Raw genomic sequence first — 16,389 nt, 5'->3', positions numbered from 1 at the left:
GCCTGGCATTGCCAGAACTTGCCCTTCTAGAAGCAATAAAAAGACTAAGGATGGGAACATTAGCTTAAATAGACAGTAAAATCTAAGACCGTTAACATCGGGAGGGTGAAAACTAGATAGATGCAAGATGGTCCAGCCAATTGTTAACTTGTCAGGAAGTTCTCAGAAAGACACCCTACACGTTTCTGATCCTGACGTCAAGACTATCTCCTTACTGAGACACACATTTGTCATGGACAACTATTCTTACATCTTCCATAAAATTATAGTAATAAAAATATTTTTACAACAGCTGGTTCCACTAGGTGTGCCCTTAAAATAATCAAGTAAAATATATTATGCTTAAAATGCATAATAACAGATAAACACAAGATTAAAATACCTTCACCAAAACCCTTCCCTCTCTTTCAATACCCACCTGTAAAGAGCCATTTTTGCAGAATTATAGTTGGCTCTGATCAGGAGATGTGTCACATTGGCAAGGACAGTCATCAGTTGGTCACGATCTATCTCCTTTTTGTTATTAAAATCTCGGAAGTTCTCTGGCACAAGTCTGACCACGTTTAAATACTCTTCATAGGGCTGTAATGACAGGCCCTCGGCCTGGGTGCTTAAAGTGAGTCCATTTCCCTAACATTCAAAACAAGAGGAAATATATTTGTAATTCAACTTCACGGCCAAAAAGTAAAAGCAAATTTGTATTCAGCAACATGGCTTTTCATTTGTGCTTAGGTTCTCAGGGTAAACATGTAATTGTGTCTATAGCTCTTGGTCCAGAACAATCAGAGGAAAGGTGTTTCAATGTAGCACCCTCAGAGGGAATCAGACTGTAAATCTAAAGACGGGGTCCTTCCCTGGGATCTCAGAAAAGAAACGGCATATATTCGCCCACAATTTTCCTCAAAGCAATCAATCTGACACACCTAATCTTTTTTTTTTAAACTTTTAAAAAATGTTTTCATTTATATTTGAGAGAGAGAGACAGTGTGTGAGTGGGGGAGGGGCAGAGAGAGATGGAGTCAGAATCCGAAGCCGCTTCCAGACTCTGAGCTGTCAGAACAGAGCCCAACGCGGGGCTCGAACCCACGAGCTGTGAGATCATGACCTGAGCTGACGCTGGACGCTCAACTGACTGAGCCCAGGCGCCCCATGACACCCATAATCTTTAACTGAAGAGCAAAAGTAGAAAAAGTATGTAAAAATACCTCTAGCTTTCATAAATTGCCATTCACAAAAATGCTTTATGTCACACGGTTCCCACCCCGAGCAGGCTGGACAGGGAGATTTTAGTCATTAAAGGTGCAGACTAGAATCTGAAGTGGTTTCTTACCTTTGGGAAAACTACCGGGGAGGCTGAGCTGGGCCTTTTGGTGACGGGGGAGGAGAAGAGTGAGGGGACAGGATTAGGGACAGAGGCTGAGAACAAAAATGGCACCACATCTCCTGTCCCCACACTGCCAGGCGCTGTCACCTAACCACTCATATGGGGGCCAACGTGGCAGGAGGAGACAGAGGGAGTCAAATGGCTGGCAAGGCAGTTACAACATCAAGACAAACACCTGTCTCCATTTTAAATGTGAAAAGATGTGTCAGCTTCCAGGATCCAGGGAAGAGCCATGCGTGCTCCCCTGAGGCAGTTCCGGAAATGGACCCGGAGACACTCAGTCTGGTCGGTTTCCAGATGAGGCAAAACACTGCTGAATGGCCACCCGGCCAAGCGCTCCTTGCTACTAGAGGTTCCCTTAGCTACTCGGAGTCACAAAACTGTCACCCAACTAAGCCCTTGAGCTCCACAGCAAAGCAGCGTGAGAGCACCTACCTTGATGATGACATCGGTGTGCGACATGAGGTCACCATCCACTGTCTCCACTGGAATATCATAGGACACTGTGTACTTCAGGAATCCACCGAAAGCAGTCAGCTGAAACACGTAAGCAAGCATGAACACCAAGGGCAAATGATCACAGCCCCTCAGCAAGAGGAAGTGGTGGCTAGGATCCATCGGGAAACAACCAGGCGACAAGGTGTCCAAGTGGCCACAGTATGTAAGGAGGTTCACATTAAGCCAGTGAAAAGAAAGCATATTACAAGAATATTTTGTTTAATTGATATTACCATAAGGCAGGACATAATTTTTTTAATGTTTATTTTTGAGAGAGAGAGAGAGAGGAGGGAGGGACAGAGAGAGAGGGAGACAGAGGATCTGAAGCTCAACAGCAAAGAGCCTGATGCGGGGCTCGAACTCACGAACCACAAGACCATGACCTGAGCTATCAGATGCGGAACTGACTGAGCCACCTAGGCGTCTCGATGCAGGATATAATTTAAGTGGACAGAAGAAAGATGTACTCCTTCTTAGAGACCCTAAGGTTAATTAGCATAAATAAACTCCTGTGAATCACACAATAGACATGTATTTCACTTAACTCCTCTAGGATTTAGGAGTTAAATCCATGACAATAACCCCAACATTCTGATCTCACTGCCTGATTATAGGAGAACAATAAGGAACCTGTCTCATCTGCCAGAAGAAAGACAAAAGCTTTATCTTCCTGGTCATAGCCTCTAATGTAAAGAGGAGATTTTCTTTGCGACAGGTATGTTACAACAGTATCATGTTCAGAATCTAGTCTTTGCACCACAGAATCGGAGAGGCGATCTTAGCAGAAAAAAAGAAATCACTGACTATTGGTAATAAGATCACATAAACAGAGTACATCTTCTAGGATTATAATTTGATGGGAAAAAGGAAATCATTTTCAAAATAAGCACCACTTAAACCTAAATCTAAGTAAAACAAAATCTAAAATTAAAATATAACCAACAAATGAAACAGAAGCTTACCAAGCTAAAAAACCTACACTACGATGAAACATACCATTACTTTATTTTTTTATTTAAAGAAGAAAAAAATTTTTAATGTTTATTTATTTTTGAGAGACAGAGACGTGGCACAAGTTGGGGAGGGGCAGAGAGAGAGGGAGACCCAGAATCCAAAGCAGGCTCCAGGCTCTGAGCTGTCAGCACAGAGCCCGACGCGGGGCTCGAACTCACGAACTGTGAGATCATGACCTGAGCTGAAGTCGGCCGCTCAGCCGACTGAGCCACCCAGGCGCCCCAACATACCATTACTGTAAAACAAACTGAACGCATGGCGAAGGTGAACACGGAGCTCGCGTTACCGAGATGGATTCCACTGAGTATATTCCCAGGTCATCCGAATCTGGGGAGAAGGCGTTATTGGTGAGGAGGAAGGGGACAACAGCCTTGAGGGGAGACTTAAGTCACAGCAACCAAATTTCTGCCTCACGGAACCACCATTTTGCATTTTCTTCAAATGGAAAGTACTCTATCGCTGACTGTGGATGTTAGGCGAGAGACAGTCTGTCCTGACGCTGAAACCAGCAGTGCCCCAGCCTCACAGCGCAGCCCTCCCTGCCTGAGTACCTCCTACGTGCCAGGCTCACTACCGTGCCATGGGGCCAAGGTATGTACAGGGCTAACCAGACAAAGCAGGAATGTGACCGACATTTCACACAGGCCCACGTGATCCAGGAACCCAGAGCAAAGTAGAAAGTCTGTCAGGGGAGGAGGGGACCAGGCTTCTTACAACAGACTGCTTATGACTGATATGGCCGAGTAAAAAGTCCATCTTTTAATGATGTAATAAAGTCAAGTAAGGATAAGCAAGACCATGTGAGTCAGGCAAGTGTAAGTAAATGCTGTATAATTTTCTGTCAAACCCTCAAGTGACCATAAGATGACTTAAAGCGCCAAGTTACGTTCTTTCTTAACGTGCCTTGAGATCTTTGTCCAAGCTGTTACTTCCGATGATGGCCCTACCTTATTTCCGAGGTAGGCCTCCGGTGCCGACCAGTAATACTTGGAAGTCAGCCTCTGCGTGGCCACCGTGTTGTTGATGCTAATCTGATGACGCCCACCCAGTGCGTCTTGCTGAGATGGGATCTTGCTCGGACTGATCAGGTCGGTGACAAGCCACCCAGACATGTCTTTCACCTTAAAAAAAGATTCAGAATTTAGGAATACGAAATAGAAGTCATCTTAGGTTTCACCCAGAAATCCTCACGGTGAAGAAACAGATCCAGAAAGCTTAGCTAGGGACAGAGCTCACACACTGTGGCCACAGAACCACACGACCCATGACCCTTCTACCTGTCAAAGGGCCGAGAAGACCTGAGAACGAGTCAAACACTCCTCAAATCCAGATCAATTACAGCCAGGTAGGTGAGCAAAACTGTCAAGGCCACGGATATATATCTTAGATTAAAAAAAAAAAAATGGCAAAGACCTTAGTAAATGCATTGAACAAAATGTCTTTTGCTAACTCTGATTTCTTCATCATTGCTTCCTGTTTTTTACCAACAAGCTAAAAAGTATATCAGTATAACCTCCAGATCCTATCCTCCCAATTTGTCACCTACAAAGAGAGGACAAGCCATCGCACCAGCATGGTGGCCACAGGGATTCACCTTCATTCTCAGCTACTGACTGAGATTCCCACTCCCTCCCCTATGTGGTTCCCACTCCTCCTAACCTGCCAGTGATGGAGGGAGAGGAAAGGGAGGGCAAGGAGAGTCAGGGACTAGCAACCCCCAACCCCTCCCTGAATACCAGTCTCCCGAGATGGGCCATGGGGAGGCAAGGTGGTTCCCATGGATGAGCCCTATGCCCTACAGTCCTCCCTAACCCCCAGCCATCACACTGTCCTCCCAAGGCACCACGTGGCATCCCCCTAGGACTTTCCACTCCCAGAACAACTGAGGCTACCTTTCCTCATAATCCCTATGTCACTCACTGTTGTTCCTACCCTCACCAGGTTCTCTGAACTAGAAAATTCTGCATGAGCCCTTGTCCTGATGTGCTTCCTGGCCCAAGACCAGTGTGGAGCAGATGCAGTGAGATCTGACCCCACAACCCGATACATTTCCCCACAGGAGAAATTTAAACGTGATACATTCTACCATACCATAATATCCTATTGTTTGGATAGGGAAATGTATGTAGGAACAAACACATGACCAGGAAAGAAACTTTTGTGACACTTTAGTAGTAAGCTGCCTCTGATCTATGCCAATGTCATTCCAAACTGCCGAGAGGGGTATTACAGGGAAAGACAGCCTCCATGCTTTAGAACACAGCTCCCAGACAGCTCATTTGAGATGCTCGCTTCTTAAATCCTGGCTCCGGGAAGGTACCCGCACCTGACTGATGGACCAAGAAAGGCTGTCGCAGACATCAGAAACGCCAAAGCAGAAGCACTCCGAGCAGCCCTCGGGGTTTCTCTCCTTCAAGTTATAGAATCCTGGCTTGCAGAGGTCACAATTTTCCCCTTCAACATTTTCCTGCACGTTAGAGAAAAGATTAGCTTTGAAACCAGTGTGTTCTAGGTAGACGGAATTAAGTGACATTAACATGACATTAACAAGAAAGGCATTTGGTGATCCAGAGAAACAGGTAAATAAATAGATGCTCAAAGTAAATGTAAAGCCTCATGACGTCATTAATTCCAGGACACATATTTTGAAGTAATTACCATTTAATTTTGTAGTCAAGAATGAGGGTCAGGATCTCAGAGCTTGGTCATTATTTTGAAATGGCTTTTTTTCATATTGTTTTGTTTTAAATCTCCCATTTTTGCTAGTCTTTAAAGAATCTTAAAATCTGAAGAGTGCTATATAATTGTCTTATTGATAAATGCTCAAGACTATTTTCAGTCACTTATAACATGTGCCTAAGACTCTGATTACATAGGAAGAAGCATATAAGATACAATGGGAAGTCCTATAATTATGGTTATCATGAGGAAATGGATATTAATATCAGATAGCAAAAAAGCTCTACCACCCTGGTACCCAATTAATGTGTTTTTATCACTGTCCAATTCCTTTTTTTTAAACTTTTTTTTTAACGTTTATTCATTTTTGAGAGACAGAGACAGAGTATGAGTGGAAGAGGGTCAGAGAGAAGGAGACACAGAATCTGAAGCCGGCTCCAGGCTCTGAGCTGTCAGCACACAGCCCAATGTGGGGCTTGAACTCATGAACCGTGAGATCACGACCTGAGCTGAAGTCAAACACTTAACTGACCGAGCCACCCAGGAACCCCTCCAATCCCCTTTTTTAAAGTTTATTTATTTATTCTGAGAGACAGAGACAGAGAAAGAGTGAAAGAGTGCCCCATGAGCAAGCACAAGCAGGGGATGGCAGAGAGAAGGAGAGAGAGAATTCCAAGCAGGCTCCATGCTGTGTCAGGGCAGAGCCCAACTCAGGGCTCAATCTCACAAACCATGAGATCATGACCTGAGCCAAAATCAAGAAATCGGATGCTTAACTGACTGAGTCACCCAGGTACTCCTGTCCAACTCCTTTTTCAAAATATTTTTTTATTTATTTTGAGACAGAGAGCGAGCGAGAGTGGGGGAGGGGCAGAGAGAGGAACAGAGGGAGAATCCCAATCAGACTCTATACTGTCAGCACAGAGCCTGACGTAGGGCTTGAACGCACAAACTGTGAAATCACAACCTGAGCTGAAACCAAGGGTCAGATGCTTAACTGACTGAGCCACCCAGGCACCCCCCCCCCGTCCAATTCCTTTTTAAGAGAAATCTACAATAACGTATCTGCCTTTAATTTATGTTCTTATAAATTTAGTATTTACCTGGTTCTCCTCTAAACATTAAGCTGGAAAAGGATGTCATACACGAGGTTAATGGCCCAGTCTTCAGAAATGCAGTATTTGGTTTAATCTTGGAAGTCACAGAAATACCTCTGGACTATGTGGCCATTGCCCAGAAGCCACCAAAAAAAAAAAAAAACCCAAACTGGGCGTGCCCATCTAAGTCCAAGGACATGGATGTGACATAACCTCATGCTTGTCAGGAAGGTGCGGGGAAGGAGAGTTCTATTTAAATCTTGCTGCCTTGCTCAAGAACTGATCTTCTGAGCCTGTGGAATGTGTTCCTTTCTTGCACACCTCAAAGGAAACTCAGGGTCACCTTTAACCCCCGCACATACCTTGCAGAGACAGGGCTCTGAGCATGGGTCCTCGTTCACACTGCCAGCCCGGCTACACTCACAGCGGACACAGGCTGGGTAAGCCTTATAACCAAATTGGCAGTGATCACATTTTTCTCCTGCGTAGCCTTCCTTGCATGGACATTGACCTGGCCACTTCCCTGGGAAGAAAAGGATAGCGATGGCCCATCAGGAGGGTAAAGAGTAAAGTAGGGGTTGGCAAACTATTTCTGTAAAGGACCAGACACGAAATATTCCAAACTTTTTGACCAAAGGATTGCTGTTGCAATTACCCAACTCTGCCATGACTGTTCCTTTTTTTTTTTTTAACGTTTATTTATTTTTGAGACAGAAAGAGACAGAGCATGAATGGGGGAGGGGCAGAGAGAGAGGGAGACACAGAATCGGAAACAGGCTCCAGGCTCTGAGCTGTCAGCACAGAGCCTGACGCGGGGCTCGAACTCACGGACCGTGAGATCATGACCTGAGCTAAAGTCGGACGCTTAACCGACCGAGCCACCCAGGCACCCCTCTGCCATGACTGTTTCAAAGCAGCCATGCATAATACACAAACAGATGGGCATCGCTCTGTTCCAATAAAACTTTATATACAAAAACAGGCGGTGTGCCAGCTACGGCACTTGGACCATAGTTTGTCAACCCATGGTTTAAAAAAAGAAAACAGAGATGAGAAACAGGCTAGTGAGAAGGTAAAATGGTGCCATGACTTTGGAAAACAGTTCGGTACGTCTTCAAAATATTAAGCAGGGAGTTACTCTATGACCCAGCAATTCCACTCCTAACCTTTTACCTAAGAAAAATGAAAACATACATCCACAAAGAAGTTACACAGGGATGTTTGCAGCAGCATTATTCCTAATAACCAGAAAGTGGAAACAAAGGAAATACTCATCAACTGATGAATGGCTATATAAAATGCGGTATATAAATGCAATGGAGTAGTTTTCAGAAAAGAAAAGGACCAAAGTACTGATAGATGCTACAACACGGATAAACCTTGAAAACATTATGCTAAGAAGCCAGTTTCAAAAGACCATATATTGTATGGTTCTATTTATATGAAATGTCCAGAATAAGCAAATCTACAGAGAGAAAGTAGATTAGCGGTTGCCCAGGGCTGGGGTGGAGGGTGCGGAGGGAAATGGGGAATGATTACCAACAGGTAACGGCGATGAAAATGGTCTAATATTAGGCTGCCTTGACGGTTGTAATCATGAATATACCAAACCGACACTTTAAATGGGTGAATTGTATGCTAGTGAAGTGTATCCCAATACAGCGTTTTGTTTTGTTTTGTTTTGAAAGCACAAGACAAATGGTAAAGGGCAGTGAGCAGTATCTCTGCTTTAATGCCAGCTTTGAAACTTTCTAGTTGTGTAACCTCAGCCAAGTTTATTAACTGCTTTGCGCTACAGTTTCCTTGCTTATAAAATGCGTTAAATAATTTCTGCTATGGTTGAATGCTTAAATGATACATTTTTTAAAATGAACCCAATCAAGGGTAATTGTCGCTACAATCAACATCACCCTCATTAGCATTAGGTTCCCATCACCAGTCACATGTAGGGATTAATTCAGTTCTGTAAATTACCCTCCACATTTCGGGCCCCACAGTTGGCACATCCTTCCCTGTGGATCGATATCCATTTTAACTGCTAGTGACTGAGAATTGGATAAGGTCACAGAAATCTTTGAAAAATGCAACCTTTTCAGGAGATTCTGGTATTCGCAAGTCCTTTGCCAGTGTTTGAAACAGAAAGAACACTGACATTTGCAAAGTTAGCAGGAGAATTTGTTTGCTCTGCCAGATGATGTATGCAAAAGCCTTGTGAGTGTCTTCTAAGGACTAAATAGAGGCATTGCTATTTACTGTGTTCCCATTTGGCTTTAAACTGAGCCTTATTTCTTCTCTCATCAAACGCGCAATTATCTGCTCAAATGTCATTTCATCACCCAGCGTTGCCCCCTTTACACCTCATCCTCCTCCAATCATGATTCCTAATTTTGCTTTTTTTTTTTTTTTCAACGTTTATTTATTTTTGGGACAGAGAGAGACAGAGCATGAACGGGGGAGGGGCAGAGAGAGAGGGAGACACAGAATCGGAAACAGGCTCCAGGCTCTGAGCCATCAGCCCAGAGCCTGACGCGGGGCTCGAACTCACGGACCGCGAGATCGTGACCTGGCCGAAGTCGGACGCCTAACCGACTGCGCCACCCAGGCGCCCCCTAATTTTGCTTTATACCCATAACATTCATCCCTACCTGGAGTTACATTAGGCATGTACTTGTTTGTCTACCTGTGAGCAGGAATTTTGATCATCATGTTCAAGTACATATTCCTGGGTTCTAAAAACATCGCCTGACACATAGTAAGTGCTTCATAAGTGTTTTGTGAACAGAATAATTGATAGAGGATCATATCATCCAATTGCTATCCAAAGGTAACAGTTCCACCAGGTACAAATCTCACACACACACACACACACACACACACACACAATCAATTCAAGCACAAAAACGAATCAAGTACTTACCTTTGTGTAAGCCAGATTGAGGCTTATCCTTAATACAGACAGAACTGAGGGACCCAAAAGGGTCACAGTCACAGGGACGACAAGGGTTGTCATCATAAGGAGATACCTGAAAGGCAGAGTTTGTCCTGGATTATTTCACTAAAAACAATAGCGATATTAGCAATAATAACAATACCAATGACAAGGGATTGCCTTTTTATTCAAGATGTGACGATCATAATGATTTTGTGTACCCAGGGAGGGTGTGTCTCAGGAAAATAAGGTGAGCTCAAGCCAGAATGCCCCAAACAGTTTTGTAATGGGACAGGAGCTAGTATCATTAGTGGAGTGTCATCCTTTCCCGTGACCACGGCTACGCGGCTGCCCATGCTCCGCTCTCTCTCTCACAGCCATACAGGAGCATCACCCAGACCAGACCGCCACAGGGAGCCAGGTCATAGCTGCATATCAAGTCAACCAGGGAGGCACAGGCAAGATACAGCTGTGATAGTTCTTGGCTGACTCCGCATTCACAGTTAGTGTTACAAAACCAGGATCACACAGCCAGTAGGCACCCCCCCCCCATTCCAAGTTAAATAACAAGTGACCATCCTACTCTGAGCAAGAGAACAGGACAGATCGAGTAGGAAGCTGATATCTGAAAAATGCTACTGGCATAAAAAGAATATAAATGAAACATCCCAAAAGGAAGTGAGTTTCCAATACTGAAGACGACACTTGGTGAAGTCTCTCTTCCACCTTGACAAGGCAGCGAAATTCAGCTATGGCGAAGAAACACTCTTACGTCGTGTGGTCTGTAATATCCATCGATACAGGTTTCACAGTTGATTCCCATGGTGTTCTGCAGGCAGCTGATGCACACCCCGCCTCCTCTGAACTGTCCCGCGGTATTCAAGCTTCTCCTCTGATTTGCAACATTTCCATCATAGTAACAGTCTTGGGCTTTATTGTGACAATTACACTCTAGGAGAATTTTAACATCTCAATTCATATATTTATTATGTCTTGTATAAAGAAAACCCTTCCCTCCCTAAGTTTCCATGACTGCAAATTAAATTAAAATTCCAGAATAGGTCATTTTAATAGGATATGGGAAATGTTATGGAGGACAATGGAAGTAGCTGTCAACACTATAAACATGCACACCCACCGGACCCCTCACCCTATCTCCCGGGATCGTATCCTGCGGAAGTACTTGGCGCTTACGAATGACATATATGGGGCTAATTGCTGCACCACTATTGGTGTTAACAAAAGACTGGTAACACCCAAACTATTCATGGACAGGTAGCTCTTTTAATTATGTTGCATCCATTTAATGGAATTCAGTGTTCCTGATTTTAAAAACAGCATTGATAGCGAACAATGTGATGGTTCCGAGAGTGGAGGTGGGTGGGGGGGACGGGTGAAATAGGTGAAGGGGATCAAGAGCTCACTCATCATGATGAGCACTGAGTAACGTGTAGAATTGTGAATCACTATATTGTACACCTGAAACTAACATAACGCTGTACGTTAATTACAGTAGAATTAAAATAAAATAAAATTTATAAATGAGAACAGCATTTCATATTGCATGTATCGTTAAATAGAAAAGCGATGTGGAGAATGGCATGCATCGCATGTCAGGTTCTGTGTCCACACTAGGTTGGGGGTAGGAATATGTTGATGTAGGCTTTATTTGCATAAAAATTCCAGGAAGAACACAGTAGGAAATAGTAAAAAGTGGGAAGGATGGGGCGCCTGGGTGGCTCCGTCCGTTAAGTGTCCGACTTCAGCTCAGGTTATGATCTCACAGCTCGTGAGTTCAAGGCCCGCATCAGGCTCTGTGCCGACAGCTCAGAGTGTGTGTGTGTGTGTGTGTGTGTCTCTCTCTCTGCCCCTCCCCTGCTCATGCTCTGTTTGTCTCTCTCTCTCATGAATAAATAAACATTAAAAAAATTTTTTTAAGTGGGAAGGATGGAGATGGGGTGGAAGTAATACTTTCCACCACATATTTGTGTATATTGGTAGATGTTGGAACCGTGTGAATAAATTGCCTATTTAAAAATTAAACCCAAATTAAGGGCCATCTGGGTGGCTCCATCAGTTAAGAGTCTGACTTCGGCTTAGGTCATGATCTCATGGTTCACGAGTTTGAGTCCCACATCGGGCTTTCTGCTCTCAGCACAGAGCCCACTCTAGATCCTCTGTTCCCTTCTCTCTCTGCCCCTCCCCCACTCACACAGTCTCTTTCTCAAAAATAAATAAACATTAAAAAAATTAAACCAAATTAACAAAGAATAAATTAATATATGGGAAGGGGAACTTTAGATAAAACAGCAAATCCCAAAAGATACACGTAGGCCTTAACACTCAGTTGTATTAAGGTAATATGTAGCTTTGGGAACTATTTGAAGAGTTAAGGAAAGGGGTTATGTACTAATTACAAATGTCAGGTCATCATAAAGTTATTAAGCATATTAAGCATATAAGCATAAAGCATATTAAGAAGGAAAACAGGGGCGCCTGGGTGGCTCAGTCGGTTAAGCGGCCGACTTCAGTTCAGGTCATGATCTCGCGGTCCGTGAGTTCGAGCCCCGCGTCGGGCTCTGGGCTGATGGCTCAGAGCCTGGAGCCTGTTTCGGATTCTGTGTCTCCCTCTCTCTGACCCTCCCCCATTCATGCTCTGTCTCTCTCTGTCTCAAAAATAAATAAACGTTTAAAAAAAGAAGGAAAACAACGACATTCTTCCAATCCTCAGTGGACTTACTTTCACACGTGTTACCGGAAGAAATGGTGCCGGGCCGCCACGGCTGCTGGTGGTATCCCGGACAACACCTATTGCAGCTCTCTCCACAGGTGTTATGTTCACACTGACACTGAAGCTTCTAGAAACAGGGAATACAAAACTGCACCTGAAAATCAACCTGTATATTTTTAACTTTATTTTACAAAGAACTTACCACCGTCAAACACGTAGCATGACGGTACACGAGAGGACATGTGGCTAGATCAGAGCATAGTGGCATCTGATTTTTAGAGAAAAATGTACACCCATGGCCTGGTGACAAACAGAAGCGAGCAGGGATACAAAGCTAAAAATAAAATGGGTCCACGAACACAAAGTTTTCAGAGTAAGATGCACTGATGTTAAGGGTTTATAAGTTCCTATTAATAATTATCTTGATCTTCATAGTTTTCATCCTCAAAAGAGGATAATCCTATTCAAGAGTCAGAGAATTACAGAGTGGGGATGGGGAAGGTGTAACAAGTCATTTCATATACGTTGTTGAAGAGAAGAAGACAGGGTGTCAAATTATTCACTTAGTATTATGCTAACATGGGCAAACTTGATTTTCCCTTGATTTAGTACCACAAAAATGGAAGAGGGAGAAAATGGGAGGAGGGAAGCCATTCTTCTAAAAAATATAAGCAGGGGCGCCTGGGTGGCTCAGTCGGTTAAGTGTCCGACTTCGGCTCAGGTCATGATCTCGCGGTCCGTGAGTTCAAGCCCCGCGTCAGGCTCTGTGCTGACTGCTCAGAGCCTGGAGCCTGTTTCAGATTCTGTGTCTCCCTCTCTCTCTGACCCTCCCCCGTTCATGCTCTGTCTCTCTCTGTCTCAAAAATAAATAAACGTTAAAAAAAATTTTTAAAATATAAGCAAAAAAAAAAGCAAATATATATATATAAGCATAATTTATAACTGTGATGGCTTTTTGCTTGACAGTCTTATAGAGAGAAGAGCTTCAAAATTCATAAGGCCACTGAATTGTATACTTGTAAATGGTTAAAATGGTAAATTGTATGTTAAGTATATTTTACCACAAAAAAAAATTCCTAGCAAATACTTAATTAGAAGTACATCTTCCAAACAAAAGATAAATAAAATAAATGAAAGGCATCCAAATTGGAAAGGAAGAAGTAAAGTTCTCACTATTTGCAGATAACCTGATACCGTATATGGAAAGCCCTAAAAATGCCACCAAAAAAATACTAGAACTGATCAATGAATTCATTAAAGTCACAGGATACAAAATCAATGTACAGAAATCTGTTGCATTGCTATACACTAACAATGAAGCAGCCGAAAGGGAAATTAAGAAAACAATCCCACTGGGGCACCTGGGTGGTTCAGCAGGTTAAATGTCTGACTCTTGATTTCAGCTCAAATCATAATCTCATGGTTCGTGGAATCGAGTCCTACTTTGGGCTCTGCACTGACAGAGTGGAGCCTGCTTGGGATTCTCTCTCCCTCTCTCTCTGCCCCTCCCCCACTCATGCGTTTCTCTCTCTCTCTCTCTCTCTCTAAGTAAATAAACATTTAAAAAAAGAAAACGATCCCATTTACAACTTCACCAAAACAATAAAATATCTAGGAATAAGCTCAACCAAAGAGGTGAAAGAACTGTCCTCTGAAAACTATAAAATACTGATGAAACAAATTCAAGATGATGCAAAATAATGGAAGGAAATTCCATGCTCATGGATTGGAAGAACAATTAGTAGCAAAATGTCTATACTATCCAAAGAAATTTGGGTAGATTTAACACAATCCCTATCAAAATACCAACAGAATTTTTCATAGAATTAGAACAAATAATTCTACAATTTGTATGGAACCACACAAGACCTCAAACAGCCAAAGCAGTCTTGAAAATGAAAAACAAAACTGGAGGTATCACAATTCCAGGTTTCAAGTTACATTGTAAAGTGATAGTAATTAAAACAGTATGGTACTGATATGAAAAATACACACAGAGATCAATGGAGTAGACTTAAAAACCAAGAAATAAACCCACAGTTATTTGGTAAATTAATCTTTGACAAAGGAGGAATGAATATACAATAAGAAAAAGACAGTATCTTCAACAAATGGTGTTGGGAAAAGCTACATACAAAAGAATGAAACTGGACCACTTTCTTACACCATACCTATAAACACAAAATAGATTAAAGATGTAAATGTGAGACCTGAAACCATAAAAATCCTTGGAGAGAGCACAGGCAGTAATTTCTCTGACATGTCTCCTGGGGCAAGGGAAATAAAAGCAAAAATAAACTATTGGGACTAAATCAAAATAAAGTTTCTGCACAGTGAAGGAAACAAACAACAAAACTAAAAGGCAACCTATTGAATGGGAGAAAATATGTACAAATGACATATGCGATAAAGGGTTAGTATCCAAAATATATAAAGACTAATACCACTAACACCCGAAAAACAAATAATCCAATTTAAAAATGGGCAGAAAACATGAACAGACATTTTTCCAAAGAAGAAATCCGGATGGCCAACAGACACATGAAAAGATGCTCCACATCACTCATCATCAGGGAAATGCAAATCAAAACTACAATGAGATATCATCTCACATCTGTCAGAATAGCTAAAATGAATAACACAAGTAACAACAGGCGATGGGGCGCCCCGGGTGGCTCAATTGGTTAAGCATCCGACTTCAACTCAGGTCATGATCTCATGGTTCACGAGCTAGAACCCTGTGTAGGGTTCTGTGCTGATAGCTCAGAGCCTGGAGCCTGCTTCAGATTTTGTGTCTCCCTCCCTCTCTGCCCCTCTGCCCCTTGTGCTCTGTTTCTTTCTCTCTTTCTCTCTCTCAAAAATAAAGAAACATTTTGTAAAAACCCAACAGGTGTTTGTGAGGATGTGGAGAAACAGGAACCCTCTTGCACTGTTGGTGGGAGTGCAAACTGGTGCAGCCACTGTGGAAAACAGTACGGAGTTTCCTCGAAAAGTTAAAAATAGAACTACCCTATGACCCAGTAATTGCACTACTGGGTATTTAGCCCCCAAAAGCAAAAACACTAATTCAAAAGGACATGTGCACCCCTGTGTTTATAGCAGCATTATTTATAAAAGCCAAACTATGGAAACAGCCAAGTGTCTATTGATAGATGAATGAATAAAGAAGATATGGTGTATATATACATATTGCACATATATATATATATATATATATATATATATGATGGAATATTATTATGCCATAAAAAAGAATGAAATCTTGCTATTTGCAACAACATGGCTAGATCTAGAGAGTATAATGCTAAGTGAAATAAGACAGCCGGAAGAAGACAAATGTCATATAATCTCACTTATAGGTAGAATTTCAGAAACAAAACAAATAAGCAAAGGGAATAAAAGAGAGAGACAAACCAAGAATCAGACCCTTAATTATAGAGAACAAACTGATGGTTATCAGAGGGGAGGTGGGTGGGGTAGAAGAGGATGGGTGAAATAATTGAAAGAGAATAAAGAGTATACTCATCATGATGGGAAAAAAAAAAAAAACCACTGCTTTGTGCTGGACATAGTAGGAAAACAAACAAACAAAAAAGAAATATATCTTCCAAACAGAGTGAAATAAAGTTGTGCAAAAAAATTAAACCAGTTAAATTATCTGAAAAATCTTTTTTTGCCGTGTGATTTTACACCTTTGGACATCTGACTTGAATAAAAAATACAGTAAGGCAAATATTATAGCTATAACTTCTATTTGGAAGTTTTACTACACTGTAAAATACTAGAACTCACCTTTGTAGTTTCATCCCATGGGCAGCTACTGGCATGGCCATAACAAATACACATTCCGCCAACAGAAATGTCTTTGATTGAATAGTAATACTAAGGAAAACAAACAAAAATTAAGGCCTCTTCTGTTTCAGTTAAAAGAAAATGTTGGGCTCACCAACAAATAGCTCAGTTGTTATCAGTAACCTAAAAAAATAATTAGATATACATTTTAAATTATATTTTATGTACAAAGAATCCTTGTGTTCAAGTTAAGCAAATAATGCTC

At 42.2% G+C, this 16,389-nt stretch overlaps 1 protein-coding gene across 3 annotated transcripts in view; it reads right to left on the bottom strand.

Annotated features, from left to right (window-relative positions):
* Positions 1–16,389, bottom strand: part of LAMA1 (laminin subunit alpha 1) — a 168,541-nt gene that overhangs the window by 89,365 nt on the left and 62,787 nt on the right. For 2 of the 3 annotated variants that reach the window (XM_047827002.1, XM_047827005.1), the window contains exons 6-14: positions 16,125–16,214; positions 12,342–12,459; positions 10,374–10,552; positions 9,590–9,695; positions 7,035–7,195; positions 5,223–5,363; positions 3,844–4,017; positions 1,820–1,921; positions 419–630 (exon numbers count right to left, since the gene is read on the bottom strand). In XM_047827002.1, coding sequence (XP_047682958.1) covers positions 419–630; positions 1,820–1,921; positions 3,844–4,017; positions 5,223–5,363; positions 7,035–7,195; positions 9,590–9,695; positions 10,374–10,552; positions 12,342–12,459; positions 16,125–16,214 — 1,283 coding nt within the window. The remainder of the gene's footprint in view (positions 1–418; positions 631–1,819; positions 1,922–3,843; positions 4,018–5,222; positions 5,364–7,034; positions 7,196–9,589; positions 9,696–10,373; positions 10,553–12,341; positions 12,460–16,124; positions 16,215–16,389) is intronic. The other variant, XM_047827004.1, reaches the window with a different exon arrangement.

This window comes from Prionailurus viverrinus, chromosome D3 (genome assembly GCF_022837055.1).
Source record: "Prionailurus viverrinus isolate Anna chromosome D3, UM_Priviv_1.0, whole genome shotgun sequence".
NCBI lineage: Eukaryota > Metazoa > Chordata > Mammalia > Carnivora > Felidae > Prionailurus > Prionailurus viverrinus.
Note: the sequence above shows the minus strand (reverse complement) of the source record. Positions and strands in the feature narration are given on the sequence as shown.